This window comes from Cynocephalus volans, chromosome X (genome assembly GCF_027409185.1).
Source record: "Cynocephalus volans isolate mCynVol1 chromosome X, mCynVol1.pri, whole genome shotgun sequence".
NCBI classification, from domain to species: Eukaryota; Metazoa; Chordata; class Mammalia; order Dermoptera; family Cynocephalidae; genus Cynocephalus; species Cynocephalus volans.
In genome coordinates, this window is record NC_084478.1 from 1,139,421 (window position 1) to 1,161,887 (window position 22,467).

Sequence of the window (22,467 nt, forward strand, 5' to 3'; positions counted from 1 at the left end):
GGTTGAAATGGAAATTTTGATGTGATGCATATTTTATAATTATTTTTTTACAAGATAAGCAATGTAATTTTGCTTTTCGAGATGCTTATTTAAAAACGCAAATTTATAATAACTCCTGAAATAGTTGTTCATGCTCTAGACTTGGGAATGTCTACGTTAACAAATGGTTGAAATGAATTGTACGACTTTGTTCTGATTTCTGGCCACAGACCACACAGCATGAGGATCTCTGGAAAAAATTCTAAAAGTTATCTCTTTGAATAAACGAAGCGCGGTCTATTCATCCATGGAATATTACGCAGCCATGAGAAGGAACGAGGCTCTGACACCTGCTACCACACGGATGAGCCTTGAACACATCATGCTCAGTGAAAGACGCCAGACACCAAGAACCACATTTGTATGATTCTATTTATATGAAATGTTGAGAACAGGTAAATCCACAGAGACAGAAGGTGGATTAGCAGTCGCCAGGGATGGGAAGGTTAGAGAAATGGGGTGTGACTGCTAATGGGTAAAGGACTCTATTTTGAAGTGGTGAGAATATTCTGGAGCTATATAGAGATAATGATTGCACAACATTGTGAATGTGCTAAAAGCCCCTGAATTATACATTTTAAATGGGTGAATTGTGTGGTGTGTGAATTATTTCCCAGCAGACCTGTTACCAAAAATATCATCTCCTGTTTTACGGTTCTTGCCTAGCCTGGGTCTCAGTTTACTCCTCCTGAGCTGTAATAGACACTTTCTCTCCCAACACTGTCAATCAGGGACATGTCGGGTTGAGTCAGCATCTTTGTATTTCATGGACTCAGGCAGATATGAAATACCTGGTCCTCTTGTAAAAACCACTTTTGATTCTCTCTCTCAATTTCTCTTCTAGAAAAACAGGAAGCGTGCAGGAACTCTGGAGATGAACAGACTTGTAAACTGTGGGTCTCAGATACCAAAGTACTTCAAAAAATTCGTGAAAAAATGGAGTTAAAAGATGTGAATCTTTCCAAGAACTTTTTGAAATACCCTCCATAAGCAAATGCGTTGTTTAAATGCCACAAATTTCCTTTTAAATTTGGATCCCTCCTCCCAGTTAAAAAAATATATGTGTTTATTTTAACAAGCTCAGATATACAAAGAGACTTTGCACCCAGATACTGTTGGATATTTCGAAGGTTGGTGCACACAGTAAGAGCACAGCATCCGGGAAAACCACAGAACACAGGGGTTCACTTTAAAATCCTCATGTCCCTGCACTTCTCATGTGCTTTAAGTCACCTTTGCAATGATAAAGACAAGACCCAAGGCAAGAATCAGATAGGAAAATCTAAGAATCAAATTGTCTGTTTGGGGGGTCCTGGGAGCAAGGGAAGGGAGTTCGGAGCACACGTGATGTAAAGATCCCCAAATCCAGGTAAATCCCATGATGGACAGGGAATCTGGGATGTGACGGGCGGTGGGAAGAGGGTCCCTGCCCAGATGCCCGCTCTGAGGCTCCCAGACGTGGCCCCCGCCCTGGCCTCTCCTCTAGGAAGTTTCTCTTTCTTTCTTTCTTTCTTTCTTTCTTTCTTTCTTTCTTTCTTTCTTTCTTTCTTTCTTTCTTTCTTTCTTTCTTTCTTTCTTTCTTTCTTTCTTTCTTTCTTTCTCTCTCTCTCTCTCTCTCTCTCTCTCTCTCTCTCTCTCTCTGCCCTTCCTTCTTTTCTCATCAGAATTTGGTGGCTGAAGTGATACCAAGACAATGTTCATGTCTCTCTACCCCCTCATATGCCACCCTCCTTCTTATAGCTCCTCCTTTGCTCCGACGGGCAGCCCATGAACCCCTTCCTGAGGACCCACCACTGAGAATTATGCAGAACGTACAGCAAATCCCAAGTAGATTCTATAAAGAGGTATGTTAGTCCCTCGGGCCTGCCAAAGCAAATTACAACAAAGCACAGGGGGCTTAAAGAAACAGGAATAGATCCTCTCCCAGCTCTGGAGGCAGGAGTCTGAGATCCAGGTGTGGCAGGGCTGTGCTCCCTCCAGAGGCTCCAGGGAGGATCCTTCCTGCCTCTTCCAGCTTCTGGTGGCTCCAGGCGTCCCTGGGCTTGTGGCTGCATCACTCCAGTCTCTGCCTCCATCTTCACGTGGCTTCTCCTCTGTGTCTGGGTCTCCTCTTCTCCCTCTTATAAGGACACTTGTCATTGGATTTAGGGTCACCCAAACAACATCATCTTAACTAATTACACCGGCAAAGACCTGACTTCAAATAAGATCACATATCCCAAGGGTTAGGCCTTGAAGATATCATTTTGGGGGGACACAGTCCCGTCTGCAATAGGAAGCTACGTTAGACGCAAGGTGTTTGGATAACAATCATAAGCATGTCCCTGAGTCCATGTTATGTCATCGTCAGTGTAAAAATGTCGGTTGATGTAAATAACAGAACCCTTAGCTCTTCGGGCTCTATTTCATTCATGGTGGTGATAGATTTGCGTCTGGGCCCCATGTCTACCAGACCACTGACCACAGAGCCCCCTGGGAACAATCTCAGGCCCAGCATGAATTTAGAAGTCATCTCTGTCCACTGCCCACCTCCACGCCTCCTGCCCCGATCCAGCCTCTGGACTCAGCTGCAAGCATCGCTCCAGATTTGATGATGGAAGCACACTAGACCTGACGGAGTGAGGGGATGTGTCGTCTGTGGTCCGCTTTCCTCTCTCCAATCTGGAATCCCGTGGACCCAGCTGCCCTTCAGTCCCCTTCATCTGTCTCCATCCTCTGCTGTCCTAGTACCCAACCCCCACACTCCACCCCAAGCGAAGCTGCCGGTGCCTCTTACAAGCATCAGCCCCTGGAATCTTTGATGGGTTTCAGGACACACTGCCTCGACACATGGCACCTCGGCACATTGAATAGCTTAAGCTGAGGGAATCTGAGAAACAGCAGGTGCAGGGAGGGCTCTCTGACCCTTCCCTGCAGCAGACCACGAGACCCTCACTCGAGAGGTGACCTCCCTATAGCAAGAGGACAGGAACGTCCTTATGTCTGAGGACACAGGACCCAGGGAAGAATCTGAACTTAGTAAGTTCCCCCTGTCTGTGACCATCAGGTCACACGCCCTGGGTCCAGCCACATTCCCCCATGACTGTCCACTCCTCATCAAACTTAGGATGAAAACACACAGGTGGTGTCCTGGTTTCTTTGGGTCTTCATTTCCCTATGAAGGCTGTCATGTCGCACAAAACATGTGTTAAGTAAACGAGTGGGCTTTTCTCTGGTCTGGCTTTTCTTCCAGGGGCCACAGCCCATGAACCTAATGTGGGGACAAGACAACGTGTGTTGTGTTCAGAGGCAGGGGCTACTACCTGTGTCATACAGATGAGGCAGGAGGACTCAGGGGACTATGTCACCTGCCCAAGCTCACAGAGCCGGTGGACCGAGAGTGGACAGGGTGGCTGAGGTCTCAGACAGACGCAACCCCGACCGTCCTCCATGGAGACGCTCCCCGGACATCTGTGGTCACGCAGCGTCTGTGTTTCTCCAGGATTTTCCCCCTCCCCAGGCTCTCCCCTCTTCTGCTCTGACCCAGCTTCCCAAATCCCTTTTCGTCCCTGTTGCTGTGCTCCCTGCATTGCAAAGCAGAGTCCGGGCACCTGCTGCCACGGGTCAGTGAAAACGGCCCTGTGGATGGATGGATGATTAAGGAAGCCTCAGGTGTGTGGGGACATGGGGGCAGCTCCCCACGCCCCCATCACTGCTGCAGCTTTCAACACACCCCAGCCCACATGCCCGGTCTCCTCCCCAATTTCCCCCATTTTAATCTTGGCAGCCGCCCACCTGGATTCAGGGATGCATTTGGGGCAAAGAAATACACATCGTTATACCCCCACCAGAAATGCCCAACGCCTCTGATGGAAACATTATCTGAGTAATCAGTGGAGTCCTTCTGTCTACACGGTGGGTCAGAAACAGATCCGTTCTGCAGAGACGACCTCCCGGGGGCCCACTCGTGCGGCTCGGTGGAGACCCCCATGTGCGCTCCCCACGACCCTCTAGGCAGCGGGGTCGTGATGGATTTACGACGGGGACCAGGGCTGAGGGTCAAGGAAGAAACATGTCCCAGGGCTGTGCACCCATGGGACCTGCTGTACCCAGGTACTTAGTACAAAAAAGTTTTCTCACCTCTAATGACCTTAGGTAAAAGGCAACTTTGTTGAAAGGAAAGAAAAGAAAGCAAACCACAGAAGCTTTACATATATGTGTATATGTTTTAAAAAGCAACCTTCAGTGTTTTCTAAGAAGTTACTAGAAAGGTTTCAAGTGCACTTGCCTCCGTAGCAGGAAGCCTTCATTTGGAACCCTTCATACCCATGTCTCCCTATGAATGGACTTACAGTGGGTCAGAATCAAGAGTTCGTATACACTGCACCTTCCCCGATCAAATTCCAAGCCAGAGGAGTCAGGCAGGACGAAAAGGAACAAATGGCCTGACCTGAGTACACCAAAGAGCTCAGATTACAGCAGAATTCCTCAAGGTCCGCCTTCGATGGCTGTAGACAGAGAGCTAAACAGAGCAAATTTTAACAGAGAGACTTGGCTCAGCTCCATCCCAGGGAGACCCCACACCCAGGCTCCCTCAGACTCCCAGCTCTGTGAGCTGGAGTCCAATTTGCAAGCCTGAGACTTTGTTCAAGGAGGCCTGACAAAGCCAGATGGGCAAGAAGCTGGCAGAGAAATACCAGGTCAAATGCTGTGTTCAGCTTGACACACAGGGACAGTTCAAAAGCCAAATGGCCCCGAAGTACCAAGCCCAGGTCCTGTTGCACCTGGAAGTAAAATCCGAGCTGTCTGGGGCGAGATCTGCTCCACCACTGGCCTGAGCAGGACCTTTCCATATGGCTTCCCTCCTGGCCCTTCTAAACAAAACTTGTAACAGGAACACAAAGGCTGGAGACAATTTTCTGGAAAAGCCCCAGGAACACGGCCATGAGGACAGTGACATCTACGTGGTGATCATTTCCAGAAAGCACGACTGGCCCCGCACGCTGCACGGCCCCTTCTACGTCCCAGGAGGCACAAGATTCTGGCCGGGATCCACATCAGCTCCCTCGTGGATTTAATCATCCCACAGTCAAGCCCGAGGTCCACGGCGGGGCAACCCTCACCTCTTTCAGTGGTGACCTGACCTCGCCACGGGAAAATCAATATTGATTTAAACAAAAACCTTTAAGCATTTTGAAGGTAGAAAGAACAAGGAAACCACAGATTCAGCGAGCCCAGATTCTCCACTTAGCAGAAAGGGCCCCCCCTTTTTTTTCTTTTTTTCTTTTTTCCCACTTCACCCTAATCCTGACCACAGCAAGAAGGGGCCATTTGTAGCAGGTGTATCCTCAATGGACTCCTTGTATGTACCCCTATCTCTCACCACACACGAAAAACAACTCAAAGTGGATCAAAGACTGTAAGACACAAAACTATGAAACTACCTAGAAGAAAACACGGGGGGAAGGCTACGTGACATGGGAGTGGGCAGCTTTTTTGAGTGAAACCACAAAGACACAGGCAACTGAAGCAAAAACACAAACGGGACTATATTTTACAGAAAAGTTTCTGCCCAGCAAGGGACACTATCAACAAAGTGAAGAGAAAACCTGCAGACTGGGAGAAAGACTTTGCCGACTACACATCGGTCAAAGGGGATAATTTCCAGAATCTATAAAGGACTAAAACAACTCATTATGCAACTGGTACAAGGAAAACAGTGCAGCTGCAAAGGACACACACAGACACGAAAACACAATACAAAAAATGATGATGATAATAATAATTAATAATAATAATAATAAAGTAGGGGATGTTAGAATACAGGGCATTGTAGAACATACACAGGTGGCCACATCCCTTAGTGTGTCCTCTTACCGGTTCCCACTTGTCCTGACACCATCTGATCTCCCAGTAGAAACATGGCCGTGGCTGCCCACAGCAGAAAGACTCCCCTCATGCCTGGACAATGAAGACAGAGTGACAGACAGTGCTGGAGACACATGGTGGGGAGATTTCGGTTCATGACTCATAGGCAGAGGTTACCTCCATTTCAAAAAAAAAAAAGCAGAAAGGAAACTAGGGGCATTATCATAGGCAGGAAATAGAGTCATGCTTCACTTAAGAAGATGACACTTGTCAGGAATACAAACAATAAAACCGAAAGCAACCCAGGACCACTGTCTGCACACACAGTCCCGAGCTTCATTGGAAAGCGTATCAGACACTCACTTTCTGCAGCCAGGGTTCTTGCTGTCTGCTTACGTACGAGAATCATGGGCATTTGTGCAAATGAAGGGTCTGGGTGGGTGGGGTCCCTCCATCTGTCATCTCACTGTGGTCTCCACGACAGCCAAACTGGGCCGGGCGTCCAGAGGCAGCAGTGTTGCAAGCCAAACAGGGAGCCCACGCTCCCCCGCTGATGGGCTAGAGGCATTCAGGGTCCTGGGTGTTTGGGGGATACCACAACCTCTGCAATGACCACATTGTGGAGAGCTGGCACCCCAGTTTCAGAGCTGAGGGGGGATGGCAGGAAAAGGCACCTCACCTCAGAAGGTCTCTGCTCCTGTGCAGAGATTCTTCATTGCCATGTTAGAAGAGCGCTTGGCACGCCTGGCGAGTCCTGGTCGGGGATACCAGTTCTTTCTAGAAGCCAAGCAGAAGTGAAGAGGTGTCTGTAAGGAACATGGTTTGGGGACTTTCGGAGTGCAAATGGAGAACTGTTTTCCAGGATGTCACTGGGGAGACTTTGTGGTGTTCTTTGCTGGACAGCAGGAAGGCTGGGTTAACCGTGGTGGCCAGCGTGCGTCCACCAGCGCTTCTGTCCGTGATGTGCTCTCACGACTTGGTGCCCAGAGGCTCTTACTAAAAATGACAATAATAACAATAGTCTGTTCTTACAGAAGCATTTTTAGATACAAAGCACTTTGACATGTATCTACTTACAAAAATCTGCGAGCAACCTGACACAGGAAAAGGAAACACAACTATCTCCACTTTACAGGTAAAATCTGAGGCTCCAAAAAGCTGAGAATGAGGCAACTAACTTCAAATTGCTTGTCGAGTGCAGGATAAGACTCAGGTCATCTGGTCCCACCAGAAATCCTTCCACCCCGGGCATCTGTCTGGAGGTCAGGTGTCCAACACTCTCTCTGGGCTAAAATCAAGGTGTCTGCAAGGCTGGCTCCTTCTAGAAGCTCTGGGGAAGAATGCGTCTCCTTGGCTGTTCCAGCTTCTAGAGGCTGTTGCATTCCTTGGCTCATGGCCCCGTATCATTCCAACCTCGGCTTCCATCCTCATGTCTCCTTCTCTGATTCTGACCCTTCTTCCTCCCTCTTATAAGGACCCTTGTGGTGACATTTAGGGCTGTCCTGCATAATCCAGGATCATGTCACCAACTCAATATCCTCAACTTAATCGCAATCTGAAAGGCTCTTGCCATGTAAGGTCCCATTCATATGTTCTGGGGATTAGGATGTGGACATATTTGGGGTCATTATTCTGTCTGTCACATGGAATTAGGATGTGAAGATGTTTGGGGTAATTGTTTTCTCTACCACAAGGGTATTAGGACGTGGACATCTTTGGGGACATCATTCTGTCTACCCCACAGGGATTAAGATATGAACATCTTTGGGGGCATTATTCTGTCTACCACATGGGATTAGGATGGGGACATTTTGGGGGTGGGCATCGTTTTGTCTCCAGGAGCCAGACCGGGAGAACAGAACTCAGCTCCAGTTGGAGCAGTGACATAAACCTACTTTTACCTGGCCATGGTGTATGCTGGGAAACTCCCAAATGTGGAGTGGAGGGACCAGAGATGCCTGGGGGGTGCAGATTGAGGACTCAGGTGGAAGAGGCTGCACACGTCCCCTCTGAGCAGGAGGTGGGTTTGGCAACTGTGTGTTTAATTGCTCCATGTCGTTTCTGTGGTTTTCATGGAACGGATCGCCTGTCTCAGGCTAAGGCAGTAGCGAACAGTGTCAACGGCTGAAAAGCTAAGGACCCTGAAGAAGTTCTGACACCTGACATCTCAGAAAACCACTGTCCAGGGGATGGGGCTGCCTCACATCCAGGCCTGAACTCTGCAGACTTGTGACCACTGCTAACCACAGGGAGGATTGTGTCAGCATGTGCACTGTGCAGGGCTGGCTCTCCTGGCAGTGGGAAGACACCCTTCTACAAGAAAACAGCAAAGTTTCTTCTCTCCCCACTAAGTTCTTGACCCTTTGGAAACTTTACCAAGAAGCTGGGATTTCTCAGCCCCCAGAGTTTGGCCAGCAAGGTCTAAGGAGCTGCAGAGGCAAGGAGGGTCTCACAAGGTTCTGTTGACATAGAAATTGCTGTTCTTGCTTCAGTATTAAAGGCTAGATGACGAGGTTGACCAGAAGCACCATATCTTATAGAACTGTCCAGAAAGTAGGGGACAAGAAGGCAGGGCAGGTCTTAGAAAGCTTCTCAGCCCACGGCCCTTGAATTGTGCTGCCCTACGAGTGCCAGAAGTGGTTTCACTCAAACTTTACCCGAGATATACATATTTGCTGAGTGTCTGCTACACCCCAGGCACTGAGGAGGTGGTAATAACAGCCCGTAGCTCAGGGCAACATGGGAACAAAAAGAGGCTCAGAACCGTAGTTCTGAGTTAAGCATCCAGTCAGTGTCCTCTCTTAGTGACGTCCAGAGTAGGCAAGTCGGTAGGGACAGAGAGGAGGTCAGCCAGCACAGACAGGAATCCCTGCCCTCATGGAGAATGCATTCTGTAGGAAGACATAAACCATAAATAAATAGATGCACGACAGGCAAGACCACAGCGAGTGCTGTGAAGAGGGGAGACGAAGGAAGAACAGAGATAAAACCATGGTTTTCTGTGGGGTGGCCACAAAGTCAGGAGTGAAAGAAGGAACCTGAGTGCCCAGCCCTGGTGTCTCACTCACCCATGGCTCCTCAGCACTGCTCACATTCAGGGACGGATGACTCTCTGTGCTTGGGCCATCCTGTGTACTGTAGGGTGTCGAGCAGTGTCCCTGGGATCCACCCACCAGATGCCAGAAGCATCTCCCACCACGTCATGACGACCAAAACTGTCTCCAGGCTCTTTGAAATATCCCCTGGTAGTCAGGGAAGAGTCACCCCTCCCTCCTGCCCACTGCCCTAGCGAAACGTCTACCTCTTTTTCAGAGGGGTCCTTGCCTTCCTGGAGCTATTTCAGGAATTTTACATGTACCAGATAGAAATGCAGACCAATTACACAGGGAGAAATGACCAGAACGCCCCATTTGAGGTCAGCGTGGACAGCCAAGCCTCACTTGGGCTCTTTTGAGACTCAGGAATTGTAATCTGGTGACATGATTGTTTTATGGAAACAGAAATATGTGTTTCCTGAAAATGGATGATTACAGCTACGTGGGTCCAATTAAACATAAAAGAGTACATTTGCTCTTGGGAAGGACCAAGGACGTGCAGTGAGAAATTTGGAATACACCACGTTCTCCCACGTTTCCTCGTAAACTGTTGGAAGTTTCTCCCACATCTAGTTGCTCCTTACATGGAAATGCAGAATGAACATAATGTCTCCGAGAAACATAATAGTGGACAGAACATGCTAGGTGGCTGGACAAGCTAGGTGAACTATCACTGAACTCTTCAACTACTTAGATTCTCTGACCCTTCCCTTTGCAAGGGAATAAAATTGGGGGGACTGAGAACAGCGTAGGCAGATCCACGAACTTCCTCCCTTCTGGACTCCAGAATGGAAACTAATTCTACATGATTTCTGAAGGTCATTCTTGTCTGTCACGGAGATGATGCATAAACATCTGGTCTACCTCCTTCCCTGCCATCCAAAACCACAAGCCAAAGTTGTGTTGCCCATGTTTCCCAATGCCAGACACATGCAATGAGTCAGCAAATGAGAAAAAGGGCGATGGAGCTTGGGAACCATCAACCTGGATGTAGGTAACAGTGTCACTGCCTCTCAAAGAATATGTTTCTCATTTTTTCCATATATCCCTTTTTATCTCAGCCTGGATGTGGATATTATTTTGGTTAATGATTGATATGTGACAAATCACCCAGAAATGTAGTGGCATAAACAAACAGCAGCCTGTTGTTAATCTTGCATGATTCTGAGGGTGGAAGGACTCAGCCAGGTGGTTCTTGTGCTCTATGGGGAGTCAGCTGGAGCGGCAGGCAACTGAAGGGCTGATGGGTGGGAATATTCTAGATAGCTCATTCATGTACCTGGCAGCTGGGATGAATGTCTGTCAAAAGCTCCATTGGTACTGCAGCAATCTGGAAGGTTAATAGAGCCAGAACTTTCTAGGTGGCCCACTCACATGACTGTCATTTCTACCACATTCTATAGGCCAAAGCAATTCACAGGGTCAGCCTAGACTCAATGGAAGACAAACAAGACTCCACCTGTCCTCGGGAAGAGCTGTAAAGACTTTGTGCCCATCTTGACTTCTCCACAACAGGTGTCTCCTTTTCATAAACTTTAGGGTTTTTTCCCCAGGGAAATACTCAATTCTAACATTAACTCAAGATAAGGTAGGTTCTGTACAGCAAAAAAAGCCTCTAGGAATTGTGAAGGGTCCCCCAGCCTTAAATGTCAAACTACTTCCGTATTGAGTCATGTCAAAATGTACCTTGTGAGGTGATCTGTTATCTTTACTCTGGCCAGTCTGCTTCAAAATCTGCCCAACAAGCTGGATGTAATCTTGAAAAGGAGGAGGTGCAGCTGAGCGCTGTGAGAGATGTGGTTTGCTATCAGATTCGCCTCTGCGTGAAAGCCTGCCGGAGTTCACTCTTACCGTTAGAAGCATTACATAACAGATGGATTTCCCCACCCCAGCAGAGGGGACGTGTACCCGTGTACAGCAACATTTTTATGGCACAGATAATGTGGAGAGTCCTTTATTATTTCATTTCATTTTGGTAGAGATTTGTCATAATCCAGAACCTTCCAGGGTGCAGGGAGAGTTGCCTTCTGAGACTGCACGAGTGGACTCTGGGGCTGTATGTGACTGGGAAGGAGGGCGCCTTGTCCCCGTGTGGTTATGTCACAGCCATGCGTCTCTGCCCTTCTCTTGAGGACTGGCGAGCACAGACCATTGGCTTGGGGTGTGGACCTGTGCCCAGTGCTGACATCACAAGCAAAAGAAAACACAACTTTTCCTTAAGTACATGATTTGTTTTCTTGGCGGAATAATTACAACACTGATCATGAGGAATTGTCTCTGCTGAGTAACGTTCCCTAAATAAATAACCAAGTCTTAAAAACTGGAGTTGAAGAGCAGCCACCATCATCTCCACCTCCCCTCTTCTCCACATTGTGTCCTGCCCCACCTCACCCAGCCTTGCTTCTCACACAAGTACCAAGAGGGAATATAGCTGGAGACCAATGTCCTGGGCATAAGTGTGGGAACTGGGCCTAACAAAATAGTTTGATAAAGAAAAAGTTTTAATTTGTGATGTGTGAAAGTGTCATACATTTAACTACAACTAAAACACCAGCTGACTGGAGACCAAACATAAGTAAATAACACGGTCATGATGGCTGACACATTTGTGCTCACTCAGTCCGGGTCCATACCTCCCAGGAGGAGCACGGTGTCTATCTTGTGTCAGACACATATTGAGCCTAAAAGTTAACAGAATAAATAAATTGATGGATGGATGGATAGATGAATAGTTGGCTGGATGAATGGGTAGATGGATAGGTGGGTAAATGGATGGATGGATGGGTGGGTGGATGGGTGATGGATGGGTGATGGATGGATGGATGGATGGATGGTTGGATGGATGGGTGATGGATGGATGGATGGATGGATGATGGATAGGTGGATGGATGGATGGATGGTTGGATGGATGGGTGATGGATGGATGGATAGATGGGTGATGGATGGATGGATGGATGGATGGATGGATGGGCAATGGATGGGTGATGGATGGATGGATGGATGGATGGATGGGTGATGGATGGGTGATGGATGGGTGGATGTGTGGATAGATGGATAATGGATGGGTGATGAATGGTTTGATTGATGAGTGGATGGATGGATGGATGGATGGGTAATGGATGGGTGATGGATGGATGGATGGGTGATGGATGGGTGATGGATGGGTGGATGTGTGGATAGATGGATGATGGATGGGTGATGAATGGGTGGATTGATGAGTGGATGGATGGATGGGTGGATGGATGGATGGATGGATGGGTTATGGATGGGTGGATGAGTGATGGATGGGTGATGGATGGGTGGATGGGTGGATGAATGGGTTGATGGTGGATGAATGGGTGGATAGGTGAGTGAGTGAGTCTATGTTGGGATTGGGGCAAAGAGTATACAGGAAATCTCTGAACTTTCCACTCGATTTTGCTGTAACCTAAAACTGCTCTAAAATATAACGTAGATTAAAAAATTGTACACTTTTAAGTGGTGAATTTCTTGTGTGAATGTCACCTCAATCATTTCAAAGTGATACCTTTGTACTCTGCTGTGACATGCCTGCAGAAACGTGCGTATACCCAGGGACAGTGGGATGAAGTTTCACAGATGGACACAGAACCCAGGTCAAGAGCCACAGTATTGCTAGCTTCCCAGAAACCCCCAGCACCCCTATCCACGCACTGCCCCTGCCCTAGGTGGTACAGGTATTACTGTTTGACGTCCAACTGCGGAGATGACTTTTGTGGATCTAGGACCTCATAGTAATGGACTGACCCCATAGCTGCCCTCTTAGCCGGCTTCCCCCACTCAGCAGAATGCTGCGAGTTTCATCCTTCCTGGACCAGCCCACGCAACTATAGTTTATCTTCCTGGATCCTGTGCATGGAGACCCTTTCAGGTTGTAATGTCTACAAGACTTGTAGACATTATTTGGTCCATAGACAATGCTTAACACACTGATTTTTTTTACACAAGCTCAGACTCGGTGCCAGACAGAATCATAAAACTCTCAACCAACATCATGAAAAAAATAAAGTAAAACTCAGGTAAACCTTGTTCCTTCTCCTCTGTGTCCACAAACTCTCATTCTGTCAAATTACCACCAGCTGCTGTATTTTGGAAATGGGTGGACAGTTATTCAAGAGAACTCCTTGGGGTCCTGTGCAGATGTTGTGGCCACAGCCCCACGAGATTTATACAGAAAAGGGGAAGGGATGTGGAGAGAAACTGCAGTAGTAGCTTTTTTCTGTTGTTTTCTAATATAGACTTTATTTTTAGAGTAGTTTAGGTTTACAGCAAAATTGAGCAGGAAGTACTTGGAGTCCCATATATCCTCACCTTTCACACAGTTTCCTTTGCTCTTAACATATTGCTTTGGTGTGACACATTTGTTACAACTGGTGAACTGATATTAGCTAAGTTGTTGACAATAGTCCGCAGTAGAGCTCTCCCTGTGTTTTATACTCCATGGGTTTGGATAAACGTACAACACCACGCATCCACCATTACAGTATCACACACAGTAGTTTCACTGCCCTAAAAATCCCCTGTGTTGCACATTTCATCCCTTCCCACCAACCCCTGGCAACCACTGACCTTTGTACCATTTCCATAGTTTCACCTTTTCCAGAATATCCTGGACTTGGAACCATGCAGGATGTAGCCGTTTCAGATTGACTTCTGTTACTAGCCACAGCATTTCCATTCCTTCCATGTCTTTTCAGAGCTCCTTACCTCATTTCCCTTCACTGCTAAGTAATATCCCATTGTTTGCATATACAGAAATGCCTGTCCTTTAAAAGGCAGCTCTCATGAACTCATCCTCAGGGTCTGGGAGGTCCCTGGGACATCTCTGAGTGGCTGTGATGTCTGCATTTAGTGGAACCATCCAGGTCCTGAGCAGAAAGATGCTCAGCCAAGGGGAGTGATGTTAGACTCTGCCCCAGCCACGCAGCCTGGATCTGTGGTGAACTGAGCTCATAGGCATCAGCAAGGACAGCACCAGCCTCCAATCTAGACGGTTCTTTCTCTGCCTGCTTGAGCCTCTAGGTGCCCCAGCGTGAAGTGCAATTAAATTCTACAATCAGAGGAATTTGAGTAGAGCACATCACTCTCCATAATTGGATGGGCCTCATCTGATCAGTAGAAGGCCTTGAGAGTAAAACCAAACAAAAAATTTTCCAAGAAAAGAAGAAATTCCACATGTGGATACCAGCATTGAGTTGCCAGCCTGCTGTCCTGACCTACAGATTCTAGACTTGCCAGTCCCTATGATATCATGAGCCCATTCTTTGCACTAAACCTCTTAATATGCATGCACATGCACGTGCAAACACACACAGAATTAATCCTCCTTTGAGTTTTGATGTACTGTTGCTCGTGCTCACAACAAAACAAAGCAACAACCAAAATACCCTTTTTATTCCTTGCTTAATGTCATGTGAGTCTATCTGCCTTGTTTATTTCTGAGAGGTGCCCATAAATGGGTGAGATTTCTGCAACTAAGTTTGTCTTGTTTCACATGGCTTCTCCTCTGTGCCTGTGTGTCTGTATCCAAATCTCCCTTTTCTATAAGGACGCCAGTCATGTTGGATTACAACATACCCTCAAGACCTCACTTTAACTGAATCACTTATGTGTAGTCCTTATCTCCAAATAAGGTCATATTCTGAGGTCCTGAGGGCTAGGATTCCAACTTGTCTTATTTTGTGGGAGGACACAATTCTACCCATAACACTTATGTTGTAATAAAGAAATCAAATTCAGCCACACATAGAGAAAACTGATTTTTGAAACCATACCTATGGGAGAATATTAAAATGCCCCCAAAGGCTGTCTGGCCTTTTATAAAAATAAAATTTTAAAGAGCATCCTTTGGGGGTTATTTGATATTCTGAGAAAGAAATAGCTGGAGGGGTCTCAGTTTTGCAGGCTCTCAGTTTCTCAGATTTGAGGGGATTCTGTGACGGGGTCATGTTGCTATTCTGTTAAAAGCTGGTGGTGATGCCACATTATGTGGCCACAAAATAAAGTCCAAACTCCTTCACGGGTCCTCCAGGCCCTGCGTCATGGGAGCTCACACCCAGAACGTTGCTGCCTGGAACACACCACAGTTCTCTTTGTCCCCGTACATCGGCATGGGACACCCACGACCCAGCACGTTCTCGCTCTCGCCAACACCGTCCCCAACACCCCCATCTCCTGGTCACTCCCAGGACCTCTTCAGGGACTGGTCATGGCTCCATCTTTTTCACGGAATTCCTCAGCTCCAAGGAAAGCGCCACATCTGTGGCCGCTATTATGTAACCCTGAAGTCACCTTAATATACCTCTCTCACGTGCCACATGTCACGGAAACACTCCAGCTTTAGTGCAAATACTGGTTTTCAGGCACCCCAAGTCAGGCAGATGGCATTTCGTCAAAAGGTGCCAAGAAGTACTGAAACCAGACACTTGGCAACACTGAGTGGGCCCCATCTCTTCTAAGTCATTACAGAAGCAAATGGTTCACATGACTACACGTCAGTTCAGGTGTCCTTTTTTCTACGTGGTGTCACTTGGGGCTGGAATTGAGAAATGAGCCATTGCCACTCTGGGGGATGCTGGAGACTAGAAGAAAGGAGGGTAGCAACACATTTATTTTTCCTTCTGCAAGAGAAGTGTGGGCAGTTTTGCTTCTAAATGGATGTGTTTGATAAACACAATGTGATCCATTCATACAGTGGAATATTATGCAGCCATGAAAAGGAATGAGGCTCTGACAGCTGCTGCAACGTGGATGAACCTTGAACACATCATGCTCAGTGAAAGACACCGGATGCCAAAGACCACATAGTGTGTGACTCCGTTCATATGACACATCCAGAACAGGCAAATCCACAGAGACAGAAAATAGGTTAGTGGTTACCAGGCGCTGGGGAAGAGAAACGGGAAGGGATTCCTAATGGGTATGGGGTCTCCTTTTTGGGTAATAAGAATGTTCTGGAACTTGGGCCGGCCCCTGGCTCACTTGGGAGAGTGTGGTGTTGATAACACCAAGGCCACGGGTGCAGATTCTATATAGGGATGGCCGGTTAGCTCACTTGGGAGACCATGGTGCTGACAACACCAAGTCAAGGGTTCAGATCCCCTTACCAGTCAGCTTTAAAAAAAAAAAAGAATGTTCTGGAACTAGATAGAGGTGGGAATACATAACATTTTGAATGTCATAAATGCCCTTGAATTGTTCACTTTAAAATAATGAATTTTATGTTATGTGAATTTCAACTCAATAAAAAAAAATTTTTTAAATGAACACGCTAAGAAATGATGTGTATGTTAATTAGCTTGATTTAATCTTTTTTACAACATATTTAGCTCAAAATATTACATTGCATCCTATAACTAGGCACAATTATGATTTGTCAATCAAAACATGAGTGCATGTAATGTCATCCAAAGAAAATTACCTCTGGAAGTTAATATGCTCACAAATCCCTCATACCTCTCCAAGGGCCATTCACAGCCCAGCTTTCTTTGGGAATGTGTCTTAAAAGAATGTGGACAGGACGGTGCCATCAGAGCTCCTGCAGATGAGGAAAATGCTCCCAGCCCCTTGCCATTCCGGCATCTGTCTGCTGGTCTTACTGTCCTTTGCAGAACACTTTGCCCACACAAGTTCCCGCAGGAAGATTTCCGATCCAGTAACCCTACTACTGTGTCTGTACCCAAAGGAAAAGAAATCAGTATGTCAAGGACATATCTGCACCCCCATGTTCATTTCAGCACTGTCCACAGTAGCCAAGATGTGGAATCAACTGGAGTGTCCATCCACAGAGTGTCCCAACGGGATAAAGAAAATGGGGCATATACACACAACGGAATACTGCTCAGCCTTAAAAAGGAAGGAAATCCTGTCATTTGCAACAACAGGGATGAACCTGGAGTACATTATGCTAAAAAACAAACAAACAAACAAACAAACAAACAAAAAAGCCAGGTTCAGAAAGACAAACACAGCATGATCTTGCTCCTATGTGGAATCCAAGAAAAGGTGAACTTGCAGAAGCAGAGAGTAGACTGGTGGTTACCAGGGGCTGGGGAAGGAGTGTGGAGAGATGTTCAGTGGCTTTCGCACCACAAAAACTTAAGTAGGAGGGGACTTCAAAAAGCTCATGGAATGATTTGCATTACCTTTCGATTCTATTTTTCCATGAACTTTTTGAAGCATCCTCCTATGTGGTGATGCATATGTTTATTAGCTCAATGCAGCCACTCCACCACATGTACATATTTCGGAACAGTGTTTTGTACCCACTAAACATACACGATTTTTATTTGTCAGCTAAGATAGAAATTTAATAAAATAAAAAGAAGACTTCCCCATGTGGCAGGTCTGATCTGAATTGCAAACAGCTCCTTGCAGGTGCTGCTGCTTTTGTGATGCAAATCATGGGTTTCAGAGACCACAGGCTCAGGACAAGTCGTGTTCAGTCTGACGGACCACTTTGCAGCCTCTGTGGGAGGCGCGGCTGTATTTAATCCTCATTCGCAGCCGTGTGACGAGAACCTGATGCTGTCCCTGTTTTACAAATGCGTGGACTATGCGTCTGGGAGAGCAAACACCCAGGGAAATGCAAACACCAGGCATCAGCCAAACTCCATCCAGCCTCAACACCAAGGCTCCCATTTCACATCCCTGCAAGGCATCTCCCCGAGTTCCTCTGGGACTTGGCATCCCTCATGGACTTTTGTTTGAATGCTTCTCTAACTTAGTTTACTTTAACTTCGTCAAGAAGCGCCATGCAAGCCGGGGAGCAGCCCATCGAAGGCGGGGTGGTCACAGAAGTTCCAGTGAGTCTCCCAAAAGCTGTTTCAGGCAGACTTCAGGCTGGTGAATCCCAAGTTCCCAACTAAAAAGGTAATTTGATTCTCCAAGGAGGGGGCGGTGACTGATTAGGAGTCACTGGAAAGAATCTTCCTTTGCGGACACAGCATGCATTTATGAAATCGGATACTTGTTCAGTGTCTGTTCAATAGTGCATAGTGTCCCGTCCCCAAATTCATCTTCACCTGGAACCTGCAAACGTGATCTTATCTGGAAATAGGGTCTTTGCAGATGTGATTAGTTAAGATCCTGGATCAAGATGGGCCCCCAATGCAATGACTGGTTTCTTTTTAAGAAGAGAAAAGTTCGGACACAGGAACACATGGGGAGAAGGCCGTGGGACTCACGGGGATTCCTAGGTTCTCCTTTTGAAAGATCACCTTCCCCGAGCCTCGGGTTCCTCTTCCCACGAATGCACTCAGGCCCCCACATTGCCACACGTCATCCTGCACTGAAAAAGCTCACTGGGGCTCTTGCTTGAGCCAAAAGATTCAGATTGCAAAACAGACCATGCTCATGGGACAATGCAGAATGCCTTCCTCACCCCCGTTATCTGGGTGTCTGGGGACACTGTGGAGCTGCTGCTATGGTGGGGTGACTCTGTCATGTGCCCCCTTCATCTCCACCTCTCAGCAGCCACTGCTAGCACAAGGATGGGGTCTCCCCGACTGACAGGTGCATATAACTCCCAGGATAGTTATGGGATTGATAAGAGGGCACAGACCCAGACCTCCAGTGGAAAGATGCTCACTGCTCCCTATGAATCTCCTTATCTGCACAGGATCTGTGCCCCCAAACACCCATGAGAATGGGTCCCCTGAGGAGTCAAGGGGGTGGGGTGGGTCCCCAGGTAGCATCTTCCTGTGGAGCTGTAAGAAAGTTCCACAAACCAAGTGGCCCAAATCAACAGGAATGTATCCTCTGCCAGCTCTGGAGGCAGAAGTCTGAGGTCCAGGTGTGGCAGGGCTGTGCTGCCTCCAGAGGCTCCAGGGAGGATCCTTCCTGCCTCTTCCAGCTCCTGGTGGCTCCAGGAGTCCCTGGGCTTGTGGCCACATCACTCCAGTCTCTGCCTCCGTCTTCACGTGGCTTCTCCTCTGAGTCTCCTCTTCTGTCTCTTATGAGGACCCTTGTTGTTGGATTTAGGGCCACCCTAATCCAGGATGAACTCATCCTAATTAATCACATCTGCAAAGACCCTATTTCCAAATAAAATGACATTCACAGGTCTCAGGTACACATACATTTTGGGAACATTATTTAACTCAGAACAAGTGGATCCAACCAGTCTCCAAAGAGCCCCCTGAAGACCCACCTTGTACTTGGCTGAATCAGAATCAGCTTTTCTCAGCCTCAGTAGGGACATCTCCTTAGAGTACCAGCTTCTGTGACAGTTCCCTGCCCAGGTTCTGATCCAGTCTTGGTGCCTTTTTTGGGTCACAGTGATCAAATTTCTTTGCCTCTCTCAGCCTCAGTTTCCCCTCCTGTATAGAGGGGTATAACAGTGGCACCAATGTCCTGAAGACGGTAGCAGGTGACAGCTTCGGGCTCACGGAGATGACTCCATAACTGTTGTCATTTTGCTGTCTCCTCCTTCTGGAGAGTTGTAGAACTAAAAGGGGTCAAGTCTTCTTTGGCAGAGGTTTCAGACAATCAAGAAAAACACCCCTTCTTGAATCTCTCTCCAGTGCAATCCGCTGATTTCACACCATGAGACAAGGTGGGGGTGGGTCACCTGCCACCTCTCTCAAGCCTGCTGAATCTAGGCTTTCTCTGTGCAGACAGCTAAACAGCTTCATCTATTCTGTTACAGAAGATACTCAGTCGTGAAGGACCATTCAGCCAAAGTATTCCAGTGAAACGTTCAGGGGAAAAACAGGAGGAGTCAGGAGCTTGTTTGCTGGGGAGAGCTTGGGAGTTTCATCTGCACTCATTTGGGAACATACAGGATCCAATAATCAGGAGGGATTGGCTCAGTTCATCCAACAACTGTGCAAAACCAAATGATGCTCACACACACCTGGGTGGGAAAACTTCGTCTTGTGGACGGATGGGCCCCTGGAATTAGCAAATTGAAGGAATTAGCCAACAAAGTCTGCTCGTTCAGAAGACTCTTGGATTCCCTGGGTTGTACTGAACACAGAAAGCCAGACGGGCTCATGACTCCTGTATCTCGCAGCGCGTGGAGACAACTGACCTCTGTTGAAATTGAAATATCCCATTGCCTTGAAGGTGTATTTTCTTTTGCCATATGACTCAACAATTTCACTTCTGGCTATATACCCAAAAGAACTGAAATTATAGACTTGAAACGATATTTGTACACCCAGGTTTATAGCAGAATTATTCACAATAGCGTAAAGGTGGAAGAAACCCAAGTGTCCATCAATGGATGGGTGGATAAAACAGAACGTAGTCCATACATATGACGGAATATCATTCAGCCTCAAAAAGGAAGGAAATTCTGGCACATGCTATGACCCAGATGAGCCTTGAGGACATTATGCTCAGTAAAACATCCCGAACGTTTTGGGATCCAGCCACAGGGACATTGAGCAGGGGGTGCCTCAGTGTGTGGTCATCATGGTATGTGTTCACATGATCTACCGTCACGGCCATATCCAGCTCTGCTGTCATTGGCCATGTTGTGGAGTGAGATTCTTCCAGGAATATTCACAGCACCCGTGGTGCAGACTCTTGGGCTTGGTGGCAGAAAGGAGCCGTGATTCCATCCTTGTGAAGACGATGACAGGGCCAGAGCTGGTCTACAGGAAGGCGTGACAGAACCAGGACAAGAAGGGATGGAAGCCACATTCCAGGCCACTTCCAAGATTCTGTGACATCTGGGGTGTCCGTCTGCTTTTTAAATATTTTAACTTTTTGTACTTTCTTTTCCCATTCCAATAAAGAGACACTTTTTAAATCGTATTTTTAAGTGACAAATAGTCATTGTATAGACGAGGGTACCTTGCTAATTTCATGGAAAAAGGGAACTAAAAGATGACATAAATCCTTCTACGGCCTTTCTGAAGATCCCTCCTATCTGTGGGGTGCAATATGATGGTTGATACGTGTATATTCGTGCATTGAGGAATCCACCTCAGGGCATGTTTCCAAAGGAAACAAAATCAATGTATCAGAGAGACATCTGCACTCCCACGTTCGTGGCAGGACTATTCACCATAGCCAAGAGGTGGAACCAACCCAAGGGTCTATCAACAGAGGGAAGCATAAAGAAAATGTGGTATATATGCACAATGAAATACTAGTTAGCCTCAAAAAGAAGGAAATCCTGTTATTTTTAACAACATGGATGAACCAGGAGGGTATTATTCTAAGTGAAATTAGCCAGGCCCAGAGAAAGCAAACACCACACGATCTCACTCATTTAAATAGAAGTCATAGAAGCACTGAGCAGAACGGTGGTTATCAGGGGCTGGGGGAGAGGGGATGCGGAGATGATCAAAGGAGACAAACTTTCATGCTTAATTTTAAATACTTTCTATACAGATGCCCCTTCCCCTAAATGCAGAAATGTCAGGCACCATGGAACTCAGATCTGCCTCTGCAAGTGACTATTTCATGCTCTCAAATGGATGAAGGTTTAGGTTCTGTTTCCCAGAAAACTATAACCAATATTCTCATCTAAGCATTTAGCACACTCGTAGCAGCCATGGAGACCTTTGAGACTTTACCTTCATGCCCACTTTATTAGTGTTGTAAGTAGGGGGCAGGAAAGTAAGGCTATATAAGTCCTGCTTCTGAAAGATCACAGGGCACGTTTCGGGATGCATTTTAATTTGAATGCATATTAGCAATTGAAATTACAGCCCAAGATCCAAGAACTGTAAAACAAGCCATCATTATGCACCAGTCTGCTGAAGTTGAAATTCTTCGCCTTGAAAATAGATGTTAAACCCAATGAAATTTCCCTCTGTGGAGTTACCCCAAGGCTGGGACGTGGAGACCGGCTGTCTCACCTTTGCAACCACATACTTGATCAAAGCAGGTGTTCAGAAATCTCAGCACAGCCTGGACCGCTACTGCAGTCCTCGTTTGGAGACCCTGGGAGGGAATTTTATCCCCACACACTCAGCCCTCCCCAACTGGGACCGCCACCTGTTTGCAGGAATAAGGGGTTCCTGCAAGTCACTCAAATGCTTACAAGCCCAGCAAGGGGACAGTAAACATCCTGCTTAATAAGCATAATAATTATTAATAATTATATTAACAATTAATAATCTTAAGTAATTTAAATATTATTACATATAACTAATAATTATTATAATAATATTAATAATAGTTAATAATGAACCAGAGTTCAGCACCCAGGAATGTCACAAAACTTACCTTAGGATAGAGTTATTCCTTGATTCCTTTTTTTTTTTTTCCTATCCAAACATATTTATTTCAGCATTATTTATAGGAGTTTCTAACTAGAAAATATTCAAATGTCTGTTAATATTATAATAAAAAATAAATGATGATATATTCATAAGTGCTAGCGTAGACATCAATGAAAAAAATCTTGCTACAGTTAATGGAGCTCGCGTATTCTTGAACAAAAGAAACTAAAACCAAAAGAGAACATACTAGATGAACCCAATTACAAAAATTTCCAAAACTGCCTAAT

At 46.6% G+C, this 22,467-nt stretch overlaps 2 protein-coding genes across 2 annotated transcripts in view; one reads left to right on the forward strand and one right to left on the reverse strand.

The window, feature by feature from the left end:
* The window catches only part of CRLF2 (cytokine receptor like factor 2), a 31,986-nt gene extending 22,896 nt beyond the window's left edge, over positions 1-9,090 (reverse strand). Inside the window, exon 1 of the mRNA XM_063083739.1 lies at positions 9,060-9,090. Within this exon, the coding sequence (XP_062939809.1) occupies positions 9,060-9,090 (31 nt within the window). The remainder of the gene's footprint in view (positions 1-9,059) is intronic.
* An 8,662-nt stretch (positions 9,091-17,752) lies between these two features.
* Positions 17,753-22,467, forward strand: part of CSF2RA (colony stimulating factor 2 receptor subunit alpha) — a 52,093-nt gene continuing 47,378 nt past the window's right edge. The window contains 1 exon segment of the mRNA XM_063083740.1: positions 17,753-17,803. Coding sequence (XP_062939810.1) covers positions 17,753-17,803 — 51 coding nt within the window.